The 19,035-nt window shown below is 36.3% G+C and overlaps 1 protein-coding gene across 1 annotated transcript in view; it reads left to right on the top strand.

Annotated features, from left to right (window-relative positions):
* Positions 1-454: 454 nt before the first annotated feature.
* MGAM2 (maltase-glucoamylase 2 (putative)) overlaps positions 455-19,035 on the top strand; it is an 83,678-nt gene continuing 65,097 nt past the window's right edge. Inside the window, 7 exon segments of the mRNA XM_032867306.1 lie at positions 455-560; positions 4,643-4,722; positions 13,167-13,290; positions 13,407-13,516; positions 13,845-13,999; positions 14,832-15,003; positions 17,611-17,710. Of these exon segments, the coding sequence (XP_032723197.1) occupies positions 455-560; positions 4,643-4,722; positions 13,167-13,290; positions 13,407-13,516; positions 13,845-13,999; positions 14,832-15,003; positions 17,611-17,710 (847 nt within the window).

The following is a 19,035-nucleotide window of genomic DNA, read 5'->3' as shown; positions in this document are numbered from 1 at the left end:
AATTAAACATCTTGCCATAATGGCATGGGAATTGGAATAAGAAGACCAGGATTTCGGTTTTGTTACTTTTTCCTTCCCTGAGTGTACCCTCCACTCTACTGCCCAGAGTGGGTGTGAGGATCAAAGTGGTGTCTAAAAGGGCTTTGTGAAGCACCTCAACCCCTCATCTCTCTCCCGTATTCCGTTCTTTATGTCTGACTTATTCTTTCTTTAGACAATACTCAATTCCTCTGCAGACAAAAAGGCAAGTGTTCTAGAGGTGATGGATGCACAGACTAGAGTTAATTGTAAATACTGTGATGAGTGGAAATAAATATTCTCTGGATTATGTAAGGAGGAATGCTTGTAATTAAGTCATCTTGCAAATGAGTTCACATTCTAATCATGATGCCTCTCCTTTTGGATTGATGGAACTTTGTGGTTTGCTTAAATCCCATTATCTGTGTCCATCTAGATGGCAAGGAAACTCACTGTATTGGAAGTCCTTCTGATCATCTTCTTCCTAACTGTGCTGGCCTTAGATATCTTCTTGATGTTTTTTGTGTTGGAGAAAAGTGAAGGTAAGGAGGATGCTTGTGGCTTTGGGGTTGGAAGGATTATGTTCATTCACTCTTCAGCATGGCACCATGTTGTATCACTCAAAATCCACATCCACAACCAATTATCAGTCAATCTTCAAAAGACAAGTTTTCTTTTTCTACAACAAAACCTTGAATGCCAATGACATTCAGGATCTCCCAAGTCCCATTTGATGAAATTTTAACAAGATGCAAAGTTAGGCTTATCAGATGTCTGTCCCTCAATCCAGTCATAAAGTAGTAGAGCCTTCAAGTAGAAAGAACTTGTCTGGAGATGTAACAGTGAGGTAACAGTGCCCAATCCCACTACATTATGGAAAAGGAAATCAGGTTGCAGCAAGTTGATTAACTTGGCTTAAATATATCAATTATAATCAGCCTCCAGCCCATATTCTGATTGAAATAGCTATGATTTCTTCATCAATACCTTTGAAACTGTTCTCTCTCACACAGGAGCATCAAGAGAATGCTTTCTCCTCCATGTACATGATACTCTAAATAATAAAATAATAGTGTGTAATATAAAAATCTATCCCTAATTAAAACAGTATTTGTGGTTTATTTTGCTTGCTAAAGCTCACATTTACATGTAGATTGTATATTGAAAAGAAATTGTGCTGATAGCAGAACCCTACCTACTCAATCTCTCTTCACTATTATCCGCAGTAAACATTAGGGTGCTTTCTAGGAACAATTATGTCTTTGAAAGAGGATTTGGAAAACATTGATAAAAGCTATTTTTAGACCATTACTATTTTTACCCTATTAAATTTTGTTTGGGTAACAAGTCCCATGACATTACTATCTAATGTACATGAATAAGTAATTTCTTTTAGTTAACATAAAACTAGATCTTCATGCCTCCATTTACATGAAAGCACAGTCTAATTCATGCAGAATAGTCAACTCTTGCCTGTTCTATATATTGGGCTTCTTTCAAGATGTTTTTTGAAGATATGCTTCCATGAGTTAAAAAGGAAGTTTCTTTCTTAATTTTTTTTTATTTTGGTAAGAATACTTAACATGAAGTCTACCCTCTTAATAGATTCTCAAGTGTACATCGGGCACAATTACTCAGAGGCACAACGTTGTACATCAGATCTGTAGAACTTATTCATCTTGCATAACTAAAACTTCATACATGTTGGTTAGCAACACCCCATCTTCCCCTACCCCTTGCCCTGGCAACTATCATTCTAGTATTTGCATCTGTGAATTTGACTATTTTAAATACCTAATATAAATGGAATCATGCAGCATCTGTCCTTCTATAGCCAGCTTATTTCACTTAGCATAATGTCCTCCAGGTTCACCTATGTTGTTGGAAATGACCAGGTTTCCTTCCTTATTTTACAGCTGAATAATAATCTGTTACATGTACACATACCACATTGTCTTTATCCATCCATTGGTTGATGGATGTCTGGGTCGTTTTCACATCTTCGTTGTTTGTGAATAGCACAGCAATCAACATGAGAGTGCTAGTATCTCTTTGAGGTTTTGATTTCAATTCTTTGAATTCTTTGAATAAATATCCAGCAGCGAGATTGTTGGATCATATGATGGTTCTATTTATAATTTTTTTGAGGAACCTTTATACTGTTTTCCATAGTGGCTGCACCAATTTGCATCATTCCCACCACTGGCATACAAAGGTTCCAAGTGTTCCGCATTCTCACCAAAACTTACTTTTTTTTTTTTTTTAATATATTAGTCATCCTGAGATATGAGATGATATCTAGTTGTGGTTTTGATTTAAGTTTCCCTGATGATTAGTGACATTGAGCATCTTTCCTGTTAGCCATTTGTGTGTCTCTAGAGAAATGCTTATGGAAGTCTTTTGCCCATTTTTTAATCAGATCCTTTTTATTTGTTTTTACTATTGTGTTGTATGCATTCCTTATATATTTTAGAGTTTTGCCCATTTTCAGATAGATGGTTTGCAAATATTTTCTCCCATCCTTTATGTTACATTTTCATTCTGTTGATGGTTTCCTTTGTTGTATAGATTTTATTTATTTATTTGACAGAGAGAGAGAAAGAGAAAGCACAAGCAGGGGGAGCAGCAGGCAGAGGGAGAAGTAGCTCCCTACAGAGCAAGGAGACCTATGTGGGCATCAATCCAAGGACCCCAGGATCCTGACCTGAGCTGAAGGCAGACACTTAACTGGCTGAGCCAAACAGGTGTCCTAAGGAGTTTCACAGTTTCAATAGTCTCACATTTAGATCTTTAACGCAATTTTAAAATAAATTTTTATTTAAGTATATATACAAACAAGTATAGAGCCATAAATGTAGGAGAGTTGTTTTGAGGTCTTTTTTGAACATAAACAAAGGTATTAAAGGGTACCTATTATGCCCGCAGTAACTGTTGACTCAAGCTTCAAATGGAATTCTGGTGTTGACTGGCTCATGGAGCCTCTTAAACTAGATCCTACTTCTGATGTTACATTGCAGGGTAGCAGGGGTGGGGATGGGGCTTACAAAGGTGACAAAAGCTAAAGTAAACATAGCAATGTTGAGTGAAGGTCTTTGTTGAAATCGGAACAATAATATCTTCCTAGTTTACCTCACAGATGGCTGAAAATGAGTGGGGAAAATAGCAAAAAAGTAAATGTATGGGACAACAGGATATACACATGTAAAAAAATAATGCTGGATCCCTACCTGATATCACACATGATAGTTAGCTCAAAATGGATCAAAACTTGAAATGTAAGAACCAAATCTATGAAATTCTAAGAAGAAAACATAGTTATAGGTATTTTTACCTTGGGCTAGGCAACAGTGTCTTAGATATAACACCCAAACCATAATAACCAAAGAAAAGATAGGCAAATTTTACTTTAAAAAAAACACTGTGCTTTAAAGGACGCTGTCAAGGAAGTGAAAAGACAGCCTACTGGATGGGAAAACATATTTGCAAGGAACATATCTGATTCTTGTATCCAGAATATATAAAAAAAATCTTCCAATTCAAAACAAAATGGAAAAATAATCTAGTTTTTTAAAGTGAGCTAAGGATTTGAACAGACATTTCTTCGTAGAAGATCTATAAATGGTCAATATGTCATGAAAAGATGTTCAGTATCAGTTTTGGGGAAATGCAAGTCAAAATCAAACACTCTTCACACCCACTAAAATGTCTATCATGAAGAAGACAGACAATGACCCTTGTTGAAGATGTGGAGCAATTGGAACTCTCATGTACTGCTACTGGGGATGTAAAATTGGGCAGTCCCTTTGGGAACAAGTCTGGCAGTTCCTCAAAAACTTAAAGATAGAGTTAACCACATTACTTAGCAATTCTATTTCCAGATCTATAATCAAGAGAATTCCAAACATCTGTTCACGCAAAAACCTGTATGGGAATGTTCATTGTAGAATTCTGTGCAATAGTCAAGAAGTGGTAACAACACAAATGTACATCAACTTTGGAACGGATTTTTGTAAAGGGTTATATATCCATACTGTGGGTATGATTCACCCATAAAAAGGAATGAAGTACTTATTACATGTTGCACCATGGGTGAGCCTTGAGAGTAGTTATGACAAGTGAGAGAAGCCAGACACCAAAGACCACATACTTTATAATTTCATTATATGAAATACTCAGAATAGGCAAATCCACAGGGACAGAAAGCAGATTAGCGTTTGCCAGAGACTGGGAGAAGAAGGGGGTAAGGAGTGACCACTCATGGGTACATGCTTTCTTTTTGGGGTGATGACTATGTCCTGGAATTAGATATAATTTACTTTGGATATAATTTACTTTACTGTAAATTATATGTCTCCATGGTGCTTGGTTGCACAACTTTGTGAAATACTGAAAACCATTCAACTGTACACTTTAAGAAGGAGAAAATTTTATGGCATGTGAATGATATCTCAATAAAAACCAACTGAACAAAAGGCAAATGTGTTCAGCACTTGTATGCACATGTAGATACCGGCCACTAGTAATCATTGGAGAATTGGCTGAAAGTCTATAACTTTCCCTGCACCCTTCCTGGTATTGTGATTGCACTATAAATGTTCAACTTTTTCCTTTAATTCCTATGCAGAGACTGCATTTGTTCCAGAATGTCCAGAGATCCCTGAGTCAGAGAGGATAGACTGTGCTCCAGGCCAGGTGGTGTCAGAGGTCAGAAAAGTGGGCTCCCTGCTATTGGTCTGCTGGGTTTTATTTAAAAGAAATGAATATATGAAGTAGGACAAGGGTGGTGGTGGAGGGGATTGTGGGCCTCTGATTTGTTTGGAGTCATTTCTTCCTTGCCTTATTAAAATAAACAGCAACACTGTGGAAGCAGGGGAAGCAGGATAGGGTAAATGGAAAGGGAGGAGGAGGAACTAAGCAAGTGTTAGCTCATGGGGTCTCAAGTCTGAAGTAGGGGTGGGATTTCCAGCATTACTAAATGTGTTATAAGTGTGATTCCAAGTCTAGCCATGAGAAGGTGAAATGTCTGTGGGCTAGACCATGTATTCCTTGAGAACAGAGGCCATCAAGAACACTTGGATGACTGAGTCAGTCACTTGTAGAACTCCTATGATTTGTTATAACAAGAGCCTTCTAAAATGGTGTTAAACAGATCACTAAATTTTATTCCTGGCACCAGTCTTACCCTCTATGTTAACTAACTAGAATTTAAATAAAAACTTGAAAAAACAAACAAACAATAAAACCCCAAACACAAAAAAATCGTGTATTGGCAACAGATCCCCCAAATGAATGTGTGCTAAAAAATGTGGATTTTCTCCCTGAGTAGCTACCACGAGAATATCAACTATTTGAACCCAGCTTAATTATAACTTTTGACTTTATCAGAAAGAAGATATATATTTAGATTTTATTCCTTTCCCCCATAGTCTACATTCTATATCTCATAATATCTTATTGGGATATTAATTAGGACTGCATTGAATTTTAGAGTAAATTTAAGAAATATTGCTATCTCAATAACTTTGAAAGTTCCCATTCTAAAAACATAGGCAGTCTCTCTATTTCAACTCTTTTTTATGTGTGTATATTTCTCAGCTGGGTTTTGTGTTTAATGTTTATCTTCATACATGTGTAATATGCATTTTATTACATATACTTTATGAGGGTTTTTTTCCCCTAGATCTTTCATATACTTAGTTTCTATTGTAGATACAGTCCATTATGTTTTCTAACTGGTGCTTTTTAAATTACTGATTATTCTATATTTATTTATTTTATTTTATATTTATATATTTATGTTATATTACATCATAACATATTAATTATATAATTGGCCAGCTGAAATTTCCTATCATTTCTAAATGGTTTCTGTAGTTCTTCTTGAGTTATTAAGTATACAGTTATATTCTAGGCAAATAATGATACATAAAAATGTGTGGTGCCTAAACAATAAATCTTGGAACACTGAAAAAATAAAATTAAATTAAAAAAGCAGTGGCAACTGGAAAAAAAAAAAGAATGGAATTACCAGTTCATAGGATATATATATCTTTATCTTTCAGTGATATTGCAAAATAGTTTTTCAAAGTGTTTACACCAATTTACACTCCGTGTAGCAGTATATAAGAGCAATTACTCTGCATCCTAACGTACTCTTGGTGTTTTCTCCTTTTTCTTTGTTTTAATGTAATTTTAACTTAAAAATTTTCATATTGAGGTATAGTTGACACTATGTTATTTTAGTTTCAGGTGTACAACTGGTGATTCAACATATCCATACATTACACAATGCTCACCATGATAAGAATAGTTATCATCTGTTACCATACAACATTATCACAATATCATTGACTACATTCGCTATGCCATGTACATCCCACATGACTAAAGAAGTTAAACAGCTTTTCACATTACTTCTTGGCTACATGAATAATCATATTTGTGAAGTGTTTTTTAATTTTTTAATCAGTTTTTTTTCTGTTGGACTGTTCATATTTTTCTTATTGCTTTGTGGTAATCATTTATATATTCTGGATACAAATCTTTTATCAGATATATATATATATATATATATATATATATATATATATATATATATATTTTAAGTATCTTCTCTTACTGTGATTTGACTTTTAACCCAATGATGACTTTTGATGAAAAGTAGTTATTAATTTTAATAAAATCCACTTAAAGAGTTTTAATATGCATTTTGTATTCTATTTAAAAATCTTGCCTACTTCAAAGTTAGAAAAATATATTCCTATATATTCCTGTAAAAACATTGTTTTATTTTTCAAATTTAGATTTTTAAGCAAGCTAGAATTGATTTTTGTGTATGGTATCAGGTAGAAGTCCAAGACATTTCTTTTCTTGAATCTTTAATAGATTCATCACCTCTTATTGAAATGACTATCTTTTCTCTTCTGCATTGTAGTGGCAACTTTACTGTAAATTATATGTCTCCATGAGGACCTATTTCTGGAATATCTATTTTGTTTCATTGTTAGTCTACTCTTTTGCCAATACCACACTGCCTTAATTAGTATAGCTTTAAAAAGGTCATCATATGTGGTTGTGTAAGTCCTTCATATCATTCTTATTTTTCTTCAAGATTGCCTAACCTATTCTTAATGCTTTAGATTCCTTCCTTCCTTCCTCTTTCTTTCTTCCTTTTTTTCTTTCTTTCTTTTTTAAGATTTTACTCTTTTATTTGAGAGAGAGAGAGAGAGAGCATGAGCAGGGGAGTGGGACAGAGGGAGAAGGAGAAGCAGACTCTCTGCTGAGCAGGGAGCCCTTATGTGGGGGCTAGATCCCAGGGCCCTGGGATCATGACCTGAGCTGAAGGGAGACACTTAACAGACTGAGCCACCCAGGTGCCCTGATGCTTTTGATTTCTAAATACATTTTAGAATCACTGTTTCTTCAAAAAAGTCTACCAGAAATTTTATTCTCTTCACATAAAATGTACAGATAATTTTGTGACCATTGCCATATTTACAGGAGTGAATATTCTAATCTATGATCATGCTATATTTCTTTATTTATTGAGACTTTTAATTTTGAAGGTTTTGGTGTAGAGATCTAAAGTTTTTTCCAAATTTTTTCTAACTGTTTGCTATTTGATTTTATTTAAATATTTTTGAATTTTAATTTTCTGTTTAAGTTGTTATTGGCATAGTGATTTAAAATTGGTTTTTTGAATATTGATCTTGGAACCAGAAATAATCTTAAATTTCCTTATTAATTATCCTAGTTGGTTTATAGGAACTTTTGGATTTTCTTAGATAATAATGATACCTGCAACTAATGACCATTTAAATTTTTCCCAATATGCATTTTTTTCTTTGTCTTCTAACACTAAGGATCAATTTTTCTTCTAATTTTTTAATATTGTTTGAGATATTTTATCTAAAAGACAATATGCAAATATAGTAAGTTTCAGAGAATGGAACTTTCTGGAGATTGATTTTTAGCAAACATAAGAAATAATGCTGCAGTAACATATTAACTATGAAGGTGAAATTTTGGGATTTTTGAAGAAATTCACTACACATCATTCACAGATCTCTCAGAGGCACTACTGAAAAAAAATCCTTATATCAACTGGAAGTCTGGTTAGATAATTTCTAACCAATTCTCAATTTCTACTAGTTAATAATTTGTGTGGAAAAAAGCATAAAAGTCTATTTAAAAGATAACTGGAGAATAATCTTTGGAAAGATGGTGTTAGGGGAAAAATAGAGATAGGGAGACTTGTCATGAATCAACCACTGTCGTCCAGGCAGCCGTTTTTGAGGGTCTGTGTTCCTGTGTGGTGGCAGTGGAAATGGAAAAGAATAAGGAGATAGAGCATCAAAGGTCTGACCTTCCGTGTCTGCAACACTGGGGATGGCTTAAAATTAAAGCAGGGATGTTATGGCAGACTGCACAAAAAATACCATATTTACCAGAATGTGTTAGATTTCTTATCTGGCTGCTTTCTGTAGAGGTCACAGACTGGAAAAATTTATGGCAGTGAAACTAACCTTTTGGACTTGACCAGCCTCAGTTTCAGAGGTCTCAGAGCCACTGAGTATCTGCTTCAGAATGAGGAGTATCCGTTATAGAGAAACTGCAAACTCTTTCTCCACTGAGCCCCTTGAGCGTTTTTTGTTGTTCTTATCTGGAGAGGATGAGGCAGGAATATCAGCTGTATCTATGCAGAATTAATAAGTACATTTAAGAATATTTTATGGTTATAATGTGATTGCTTTGTTTATAATAGACATGATTGATTTAAGTTATATTCATCTTATCATTTTCCAAAGCAATTGCATCAGATGTTAGCATCTGAAATACTTGTCGGTACTTTACTTTTCCAAATGAGTAGCCTTGTGACATATTCTTTTGTGTTTTTTATCACAAAATTTATGCTGGATAAATTCCTTTAATGAAAAAGATTGAGACATTATACTTATATACAGAGTAAAGTGGGAAGGTCTTTCCTTATTCATAATGCTTTCTCTCTACCTCCAAATCCCCTCCCCAGAGTCAACTCAATAGCTTTTTGTGTATCCTTCTCTTGATTTTTCTAGGTTTTTGCATATATGCCTATATTATGCACATATATTAATATATTTTTTGTTTTGTTTTAACAAAAATTATACTATATATTATTTTATAATTTGCTTTTTAAATTTAGGACCTTTGAATTTACCACATTATTATTTTTTTTAAATAGTTTGCTTCTGGGGCACCTGGGTGGCTCAGCTGATTAAGCATTCAACTCTTGACTTTGGCTCAGGTCATGATCTCAGGGTTATGAGATGGAACCCCATGTCAGCCATGCAGAGTACAGAGTCTGCTTGAGATTCTGTCTCCCCTCTCCCCAACAATACACACACATGCATGTGCTCTCTCTCTCTCAAAATAAATAAATTGAAAAATTTTTTAAAGTTTGCTTCTGTTGAGATGATCTTATGATTTTCTTTGGTCAATGTTGTGAATTATGTTAAAATATTTCTTAATTTTGAACCATTTTAGTTTTATACTTGATAAACCTTACTTAGCTATTATGCATGAATTCTTTTAATACACTAATGAATTCAAATTGTTAACCTTTTAACATTTATAAAAACATCTATGTTTTTTAAGTGAAATTGACTTATATATTTTTGATAATTTTGACTTTTCCTTGTCTAGTTGGTTGCCAGAATTATTAAAGTTTAATAAAATGAATCAAGAAATTTTCCATCTTTTTCTATGTTCTGAAAAATATATATAATATGAGAATATTCTATTCCCCAAATCATCTCAGCAAAGTATCTTTTTTTTTTTTTTTTTTTTTTTAGGGAAGCATCTTCTGTTACTTACAGTTTCTCATGGCAACTGGTCATTTCAGTTGATTATTTGATATTTTACTATTTAAAGATTCACATTATAGTTTCACATTCATTGGCAAATATTTTTATAGTTTTCTTATAATCCTTAGTTATGTTAAAAATCCTATGTACCTGGTGCACTTGACTGGCTCACTTGGTTGAGTCTCAGATTCTAGATTTTGACTCAGGTCATGATCTCAGGATCGTGAGATGATGGAGCCCTCCATGCTCAGCATGGAGCCTAATTGAGATTTTCTCTCTCCCTCTCCCGCTGTCCCATTCATGCACTGCATTCTCCCTCTCTCTCTCTCAAAAAAAATTCTATATATCTGTTTTCATTCACCATTTTTGTTTCTAATCTTGTTTGTCCCTCTTTTTGTCAATAGAGGATTTCTTAAGGTATTAATATTTTTTTGATCTTTTCAAAGAGTATTTGTTAGATTTATTGATCGGCCAAGCTAATATCAAAATACATCCTTGCACTGTAATAATTATCCATGTAGAATTATAGCAGGAATTGACACATATGCCATACCTATAGAATAGTAAGTTCCAAAATGCATATTCATAGTCTCATATATGTGCACTGAAATTCAGCTTGTCAGGAAAACGGCATTTCAAGTCAATAGTGGAAACAATGTATATTTAATTAATGGTGCTGTCTGTCTCACCTATTAAGCTTGCCAGCTGCACTGTATCATGTGAACTTAGATGCATACCTGGAACAGAAGAGATGCTTATTTCATGTTTTAAACTGATAACTGTCGACACTTGATTCTTTTCTCTTTCATTAATTACTGCTTTTACTCATTAATCCTTCATGTAGTTTTTCTGGGTTTATTTTGGTCTTTTCTAATTATTTGGGTGGTAGATTGAGTTGTTCATCACGTCTGACGTTACTTTCTCTCTTTGATTCCCCCTTCCCTCACCTGTGTCCTCTTTTCACCCTTTTTGGAATCTTCTAGTCAAGTATTACTGTCTGGCCCCACTGGTCACTTCGCCTACCTTTTCTCTCCTCTTCCCATATCTTTGTCCTTGTGTTCTGAGGTAATCCTAAATGTGATTTTAAAAAGAAATTTCTTCTTGTCTTGACATCGTTCTCTTTCCTTTTTGTTAGTCAAAATATTAAGGAGTTTTAAATCTTTTTGTTCAATATCTTAACTTTCAATATTCTTTGTTGCTTTTTTCTTCTAATGGAAGCAATAGTTACGTGCCTCTCTCTAAAGATAATAATTATATCTATTTAAAAGGTTTGTAATTTTTTTCCAATTGTTTCCTACAATTTGTTTCTTCTGTTTATTAAGTTTGGTATCTATCATAGTGTTGGTTTCTCTCATGTTTGGTGGTTCTTAGCTGTCATCTTTGTATTTAATTATCTATGACTGCCTGTCCTATGCTCTTGGCTTGCACTGAGTCTTTAAGAGGGAAGGGAAGGACTGCTGGAGAGAATGTGGGTACTTGTCTGGGGGTGAGGGGCCTGGCTTATTAGCTGGTGCATTGCCATGTTTTCTGGTTTCCAGAATCTTTCCTAACTTCCTTAGTCTCTGAACAAATACTTCATGATGCCCACCAATTAGCCAGAGCCTACCAATAACTATAAGGAATGTTGGATTGGGTAGCTAAATGTTCATGCTGGAACTTCCCAATTAATCATCCAAAACTATGCCCCAGGTTCTCTTCCACTTCTCCACATTGACTTGGCTTGGAGCAGTTCTTTTCCTCCTCTTGTATTCTAGGTTATGAATATATTTTTCCCTAGAGTTGATAAAGTCTATTTCTTGTGTTTCAGTAATTTCATACCATTTCTGCCCTATTGCATTATTGCTGGCTGCTTTGTAATGTTTTTTTTTTTTAAGATTTTATTTATTTATTTGACAGACAGAGAGCACAAGCAGGCAGAGAGGCAGGCAGAGAGAGAGGAGGAAGCAGGCTCCCCGCTGAGCAGAGAGCCCGATGTGGGGCTTGATCCCAGGACTCTGGGATCATGACCTGAGCTGAAGGCAGAGGTTTTAACCCACTGAGCCACCCAGGTGCCCCTGGTTTTGTATTTTTTTCTTAATGATACTTCTGTCACTTCATGTAAATTTAGTTGGGTGGAGAAGTGGATGCCTATGTTTGTTTCAACAGTTTGATTCAACTTGCTATCTATTTTATTTCTTTATTATAACAAAACAACTTTTATGTAAGTGAATATTAAAGTTGTAGGACCTATAAAAATACATCTTACCAAAAAGTAATCATTTTTAAGGCTTTTATTTATTTATTTGATAGAGAAAGCATAAGCAGGGGGAGTGGCAGAGGGAGAGAGAGAAGCAGGCTCTCTAAGCAGGGACCCCAGCTGGGGACCCCAGCTTGGGACCTTGGGATCACGGACCTGAGCTGACGGCAGACGCTTAACTGACTGAGCCACCCAGGCACCCCAAATAATAATTTTAAAACTCCATAATCAAACCACTCTGACAAACCACATGTGGATTATTTTTACTTTGTGGACATCATGAATTTGTTTATGTTACCTTCTGTCCCAGTTCTGTCTTAATTTATTCTTAATTCCTTTGCTTTTCTTTTCTTACATTATATATATACATATATATATATATATATTACACTATATATATATATTACACTATATATATTATATACTGTAGTGTGTATATATATACTGTTAGTCATTTCCATGACCCTTCCTTATGAGAAAGTCTAAACTTGTTGGTCCGACATCCAGCTTATTCGTGGTATAAATATTGTGTCCCTCCAGTGTGTTTCTCTTACTCAGTGTTCTTGGCACAATAAACTTGTGGTTTTATGAATCTATCATGCATTGCTGCTTTCTCTGCTTGGAATACTGGTCTCCTGTTCCCTTATTTAATCCCTCCCAGTGCACTAGGAGTGGGCTTGCTTTTCACCTACTGGAAGCTTTCCCCACCCTGCTTGCAGTCTTCTAGACTGTGTACCTTGACTGGCTTGTGTGTTCCTTTAGCCTCTGGGCACTCTCTGTCCGAGTACTCCTGTCATACTGAAATTGCATGTACTACTAGACTGTAATGGAAGTTTGCCAAAGACAAGAACTGCATCTTATTTCTATGTGTTATTAGCTTCTTGTCGGCTAGGTAATAAATGCATATTGGATGGCTGGGCAAATGTGAGAATAAAAGAAGAAGAAATAAATGACTGCATGTAAATGGGACCTATCTTAAATTCTTCTTGGAATAAAATTGGTTATAAATACATAGTCGGAACTTTCTTTCCTTCATTTTATATCATGCTCACTTGGTGCCATTGTTACAGGATGTCTGCAGCCAGCAACATAAGTGCTGCTGGAAACCTGTGCCAGATACTAATGTCCCTAGGTGCTTCTTCCCCAGGAACTGGGGCTATCACGTCATCAGTAGACAGAATGATACAAAGACAGGTGAGCATCAACTTGATGAGGTCCCAGGGAATCATTCTCTATGAATCAGATAAACTAACCACAAAATAAAGTCTAAAAGCTTCTTCCCCTCTCCATTTTCCTCCCCCCATCTCTAGTGTTTACAGCCCATTTGAAAAAGTTGCCATTCCCATCTCTGTTTGGATATGATGTCAACGAGGTTGGCTTCAGAGCTGAATATCAGACATCCAATCGTTTTCATTTTAAGGTCGGTTTGGTAGTTACCACTGAATACATCTCTGAGGAAAGCAGTGTCCCTACACTGGGTTCAGATCCTTCTCCTTCAGGCACTGCATAGAGGTGTAGAGGCAGAAGTTGCCTTTGTTCCCCTCAGCAGGAATCTCCCAATGGGATGTGTGGGCTGTTTCGTATTTTGTGGAGGACACGTGATTGGGTGATTTTTGTCTCACAACTCAAGAAACACAGGATTAAGAATTAGAAGCTATTTCCATTGGGGGCTGAGAGTGAGGATACTTTCTAGCTCTACAAGGACATGGTTTCATCTGGAGTTGGTCTTTCTTTTTTTCTTCTGACAGATCAATGATATCAACAACAGACGCTATGAAGTCCCCAATGAAATTATTAACCTGTCTGATAGGACTACCAATACCTACAATTTGAACTATTACGTAGAGGTCATTGATAAGCCCTTCAGCATCAAAATAATGAGGACGAGCAACAAAAGAGTCTTGTGAGCTTTTCAACACTCTTTGTGTATCTTTGAATATATAGTCTCAATATCATTCAATCTGACTTAGTGAGGGTGGATGGTGAGATAAGTACGACCTGGGAAAATGTTTGGACCTCACAAAAATGTAACGTTTTTACTGTAAATCATTAACACTTGTTAACCTGTCATGATTGTGGAGCACAGCATACTAAATAATATGCTAGTGTGTTAAGTTAGATAAATGCACTTGCAGTTAATGTCTATTATGAAACAGGAAATTTTATTATTTTGGATTACCATTCACTTTGGAACTCAGCTTCATTGTTTATCATTCCAAGTTTTTATTCCCTGAGAAACTTGCCACGAAGAACCTAACAACAGCCTGGGCTTAAACCATAAATTGTATAGGAGAAGTATAGGGATTAATGTGAATAAAATCTGTATTCAAGTTCTGGCACCAGCAAGTCACCAGTCAGCTTTGGGATGTGAGGCAAAGCGTCTCACACCAGCCTCAATTCCCACATCAATAGAAAGGAATGAGAATATCCAGTGTTGCTCTGTAAACGAAGCTATATTCATGAAGCATCCAGAGCAGGTCACTGGATGAAGTAGATGCCCAGCAAATGTAAGGTCCCATCTGCTCTCTTCCCCCAGCCATCCAACTTGAGTTTCTGGTATCACATCTCCTCTAGAATGAAAGCATCAGAGACACCCTAGAAAGGCCTTCCAAGGTAGTACGAATGTGGATGAGAACACCTGAAACAACTGTTTTCAAAGTGAACAGGGAGAGCAGTGGGTGAGGTCCTAGCAGAGAGAGCTGTTTGGTGACTCCCACTCTTGCCCCATGGCCCAGATTGGACACGAGCATCGGGCCCCTTCAGTTCGCCCAGCAGTACCTGCAGCTGTCCTTCCGACTGCCCAGCACTGCTGTGTATGGGCTGGGGGAGCATGTGCACCAGGAGTACCGCCACAACATGACCTGGAAGACCTGGCCCATCTTCACTCGCGATGCCGCGCCCGCCAAGGTGAGCTTCCCTTCCTCCTACCTACGGCTCATGGTAAGGAATCCCTTCTCTCCTTTCCAGAGAGTGACCTAGAGTCAGGCAACCTACAGAGTTCTATCCGTATCTTATTTTGTCAAGTTAGATCCATTTGTGCTGGATGATACTTGTTCTTGAGGTTTATAAACTCACAATTAGTAGTATATCAGTTTTTTTGGTTTAGTTTTGTTTTATTATTATTATTTCTTACTGAGGTATTGCTGACATACAACATTTTATTAGTTCCAGGTGTATAGCATCATGATTCGATATTTGTTATATTGTGAAATGATCACCACAATAAGTCTAGTTAACATTTGTCACGACACTAGGTACAGATTTTTTTTTCCTCATGATGAGACCTTTTTTTAAAAATTCAACTAATTAATATATAATGTATTATTAGTTTCAGAGGTAGAGGTCACTGATTCATCAGTAATATATCAATTTTTAAAAACATCCCACTTTTAAAGGAAAATATAATTCAATGAGTATATTGTGGCCTAATGTATATGAGAAAATCCTTCTGCAGGGGCGCCTGGGTGGCTCAGTGGGTTAAGCCACTGCCTTCGGCTCAGGTCATGATCTCAGAGTCCTGGGATCGAGACCCGCATGGGGCTCTCTGCTCAGCAGGGAGCCTGCTTCCTCCTCTCTCTGCCTGCCTCTCTGCCTGCTTGTGATCTCTCTATCAAATAAATAAATAAAATCTTAAAAAAAAAATCCTTCTGCAAAATAACTATGTTTGTCTTTAATAATTGGGTAGTATCTAAGCGAGAGCATCAGCCGGAACTACTCCCAGTAGAACTTAGTGGACTAAAAAAAAAAAAAAATCCTCTTTAGTGTTATTCTAGGTCTCTGCTAGTTGAAGTATGTTCTGGAGACAGCAGTGCTGGCACTACTTGGGAGGTTGTTAGAAATGCACAATCTCAGGTCAGAGCCCAGACCTTCTGAACCAGAATCTGCACTTAAGTAAGATCTACAAGTGAACCACATGTGCATTATGGTGGGTAAAGAGCTGGTCTAGAGCAGTGCCTTTTAACTTATCTATAGTGAAGGATCAGTTCCTTTCTCTCTCTCTCTCTTTTTCTTTTTAATCCTGGGGAAATGAAATAAAATTACTCAAAGACATATAAAATACAAGCTCAAGTTTCAGAGTGAAGAGATATAAAATTACTCTTTTAAATTGCTATAAAAGTTTCTGAACTCTTTCTCTTGGTTTTGTTTTGTTTTGTTTTTTTGTTTGTTTGTTTGTTTTTGTACTTTCCTTGCTGATTTACAGCAAAGGGTGTGGGGAGGTACCAGTCCATGGATAACACTTTGAGTAGCATTGCTTTGTAGAGCAGGTCTTAAAGCCTCTATTGCGCTGATGATGTTTCCCAAATCTGAGCAAAAGATGCAGGTTTGATGTACCTTGCAAGGGAGGGATGGGACTGAGCTTTTGGAATTCATATTCCTTGGGAGATGAACAGATCAAGTAGCACATTAACTGGCCCACCCACCAGTATCTGATGCAATGAAGGGAACACATTTACTGAACCAAACAAGAGTAAAACAATACCAGCACATTCACTAAAGTGCTTGCTCAAGGCCCCTGACAAACATGGAACCCTAACCATCGTACTAAGCTTGGCTCTCTAGAGCTGAAAAATCCTTGAGTTATGTAGTCACAGATTAGATAGGTGTCCTTCTTTCCTTCCTTCCTTCCTCCCTCTCTCACTCCCTCCATTTCCTTCCCTCCCACTCTCTCCTTTTTCCTTTCTGCCTTTTTTCCCTCTCTTTCTCTATCTTTTTTTCACTCATAGTAATACACATTATCTCTTTTTATATCAGTGCTCATCATGGCCCTGTGACAGGTTCAATATCTTTTTAAAAATTTTAAACTTATTTACTGCTGAAGTATTATATATAATTATAGAAAAATTAGAAAATACAGTTAGACATAGAGAAGAGATACAAAATTCTCATAATGACATCATCTTCTGCTAACATTTTATGTCTTTGCAGATATTTTCCAAATTTTGAAAAGTAACTTGACTGAGATATAATTTATATACTATAAAACTCACCTGTTTTAAGGGTACAATTCAGTGATTGCTTAGTACATTACTGAGTTGTGCAGCTATCACTGTAATCCAGTTTTAGAAGGTTTTCATCACCCCACTAGGATCCCTCATACCTTTATAGACATAATCCCCATTCCCACCCCAGTACCCACTTGAGTCCCAGGAAATCACTAATCTATTTCTGTCTGTATAGATTCGACTTCTCTGGAAATTTCCTATAAATGGAATCATGCAATATATGGTTTCTTTTGTGTCTGTTTCTTTCACTTAGCACCACATTTATGAGGTCCATGCATGTTGTAGCATGGATCAGTTTTTCATGTCTTATTATTACTAATCATATTCCATGGTATGTGTTTTATTTCATATATCAGTTGATGTTACCATTTCAATACCATTTTGATAGAATACTGAACTATGTCAAGTGTTGACCAAGTACATGTTATACGTGGCTTCTGATTTTATTTTAGGGTAAAGAAAACCATTTTTAACATGTACTACTATTGTTTGTTATCATCTTTCTTGACAGGGCATGATTAATCTGTATGGAGCTCATACATTCTTCCTGTGCCTTGAAGACACCAGCGGCTCCTCTTTTGGGGTGTTTCTGTTGAACAGTAATGCCATGGGTAGGAGGCATCTTTTTATCTCAACAGGAATACGTTTTGGGATGTGGCTTTTATAAAAATGACTTTTATGGCAAGATCACTGTTTAACAGAATGTGTATTTAACCTACAATACTTCTATATAGAAACCCCAAAGTAGCATAAACTGTTATAAATTCAGCTCATGCTGAAATTTGTTTCTTTTTCTAAAATTTTTATTTATTTTTAAAATTTCTTTTCAGTGTTCCAAAATTCATTGTTTATGCACCACACCCAGTGCTCCATGAAATACATGCCCTCTGTAATACCCACCACCAAGCTCACCCAACCTCCCACCCCTCACCCCTCCAAAACCCTCAGTTTGTTTCTCAGAGTCCACAGTCTCTTATGGTTCATCTCCCCCTCCAATTTCTCCCAATTCCTTTCTCCTCTCCATCTCCCCATGTCCTCCATGTTATTCCTTATGCTCTACAAATAAACAAAACCATATGATAATTGATTCTCTCTACTTGACTTATTTCACTCAGCATAATCTCTTCCAGTCCTGTCCATGTTGATACAAAAGTTGGGTATTCATCCTTTCTGATGGAGGCATAATACTCCATAGTATGTATGGACCATATCTTCTTTATCCATTCGTCCATTGAAGGGCATCTTGGTTCTTTCCACAGTTTGGCAACTGTGGCCATTGCTGCTATGAACATTGGGGTATGGATGGCCCTTCTTTTCACTACATCAGTGCCTTTGAGATAAATACCCAGTTGCAGGGTCATAGGGCAGCTCTATTTTTAACTTCTTAAGGAATCTCCACACTGTTTTCCAGAGTGGCTGCACCAACTTGCATTCCCACCAACAGTGTAAGAGGGTTCCCCTTTCTCCACATCCTCTCCAACACATGTTGTTTACTGTCTTGTTAATTTTGGCCATTCTAAGTGGTGTAAGGTGGTATCTCAATGTGGTTTTGATCTGAATCTCCCTGATGGCTAATGATGATGAACAGTTTTTCATGTGTCTGTTAGCCATTTGTATGTCTTCATTGGAGAAGTGTCTGTTCATGTCTTCTGCCCATTTTTTGACATGATTATCTGTTTTGTGTGTGTTGAGTTTGGGGAGTTCTTTATAGATCTTGGATATCAGCCTTTTGTCTGTAGTGTGATTTGCAAATATCTTCTCCCATTCCGTGGGTTGCCTCTTTGTTTTGTTGACTGTTTCCTTTGCTGTGCAGAAGCTTTTGATCTTGATGAAGTCCCAAAATTGAAAACTTCTTTGGGGTTCTCTTTTGATGCAGTATTTTCCATAATATTCTGTACATAATAAGATGCATTGACAGGTCCCAAAGATACCTGTA

Source organism: Lontra canadensis, unplaced genomic scaffold, assembly GCF_010015895.1.
Source record: "Lontra canadensis isolate GAN:19392208 unplaced genomic scaffold, GSC_riverotter_1.0 scaffold2, whole genome shotgun sequence".
Lineage (NCBI taxonomy): Eukaryota > Metazoa > Chordata > Mammalia > Carnivora > Mustelidae > Lontra > Lontra canadensis.
Note: the sequence above shows the minus strand (reverse complement) of the source record. Positions and strands in the feature narration are given on the sequence as shown.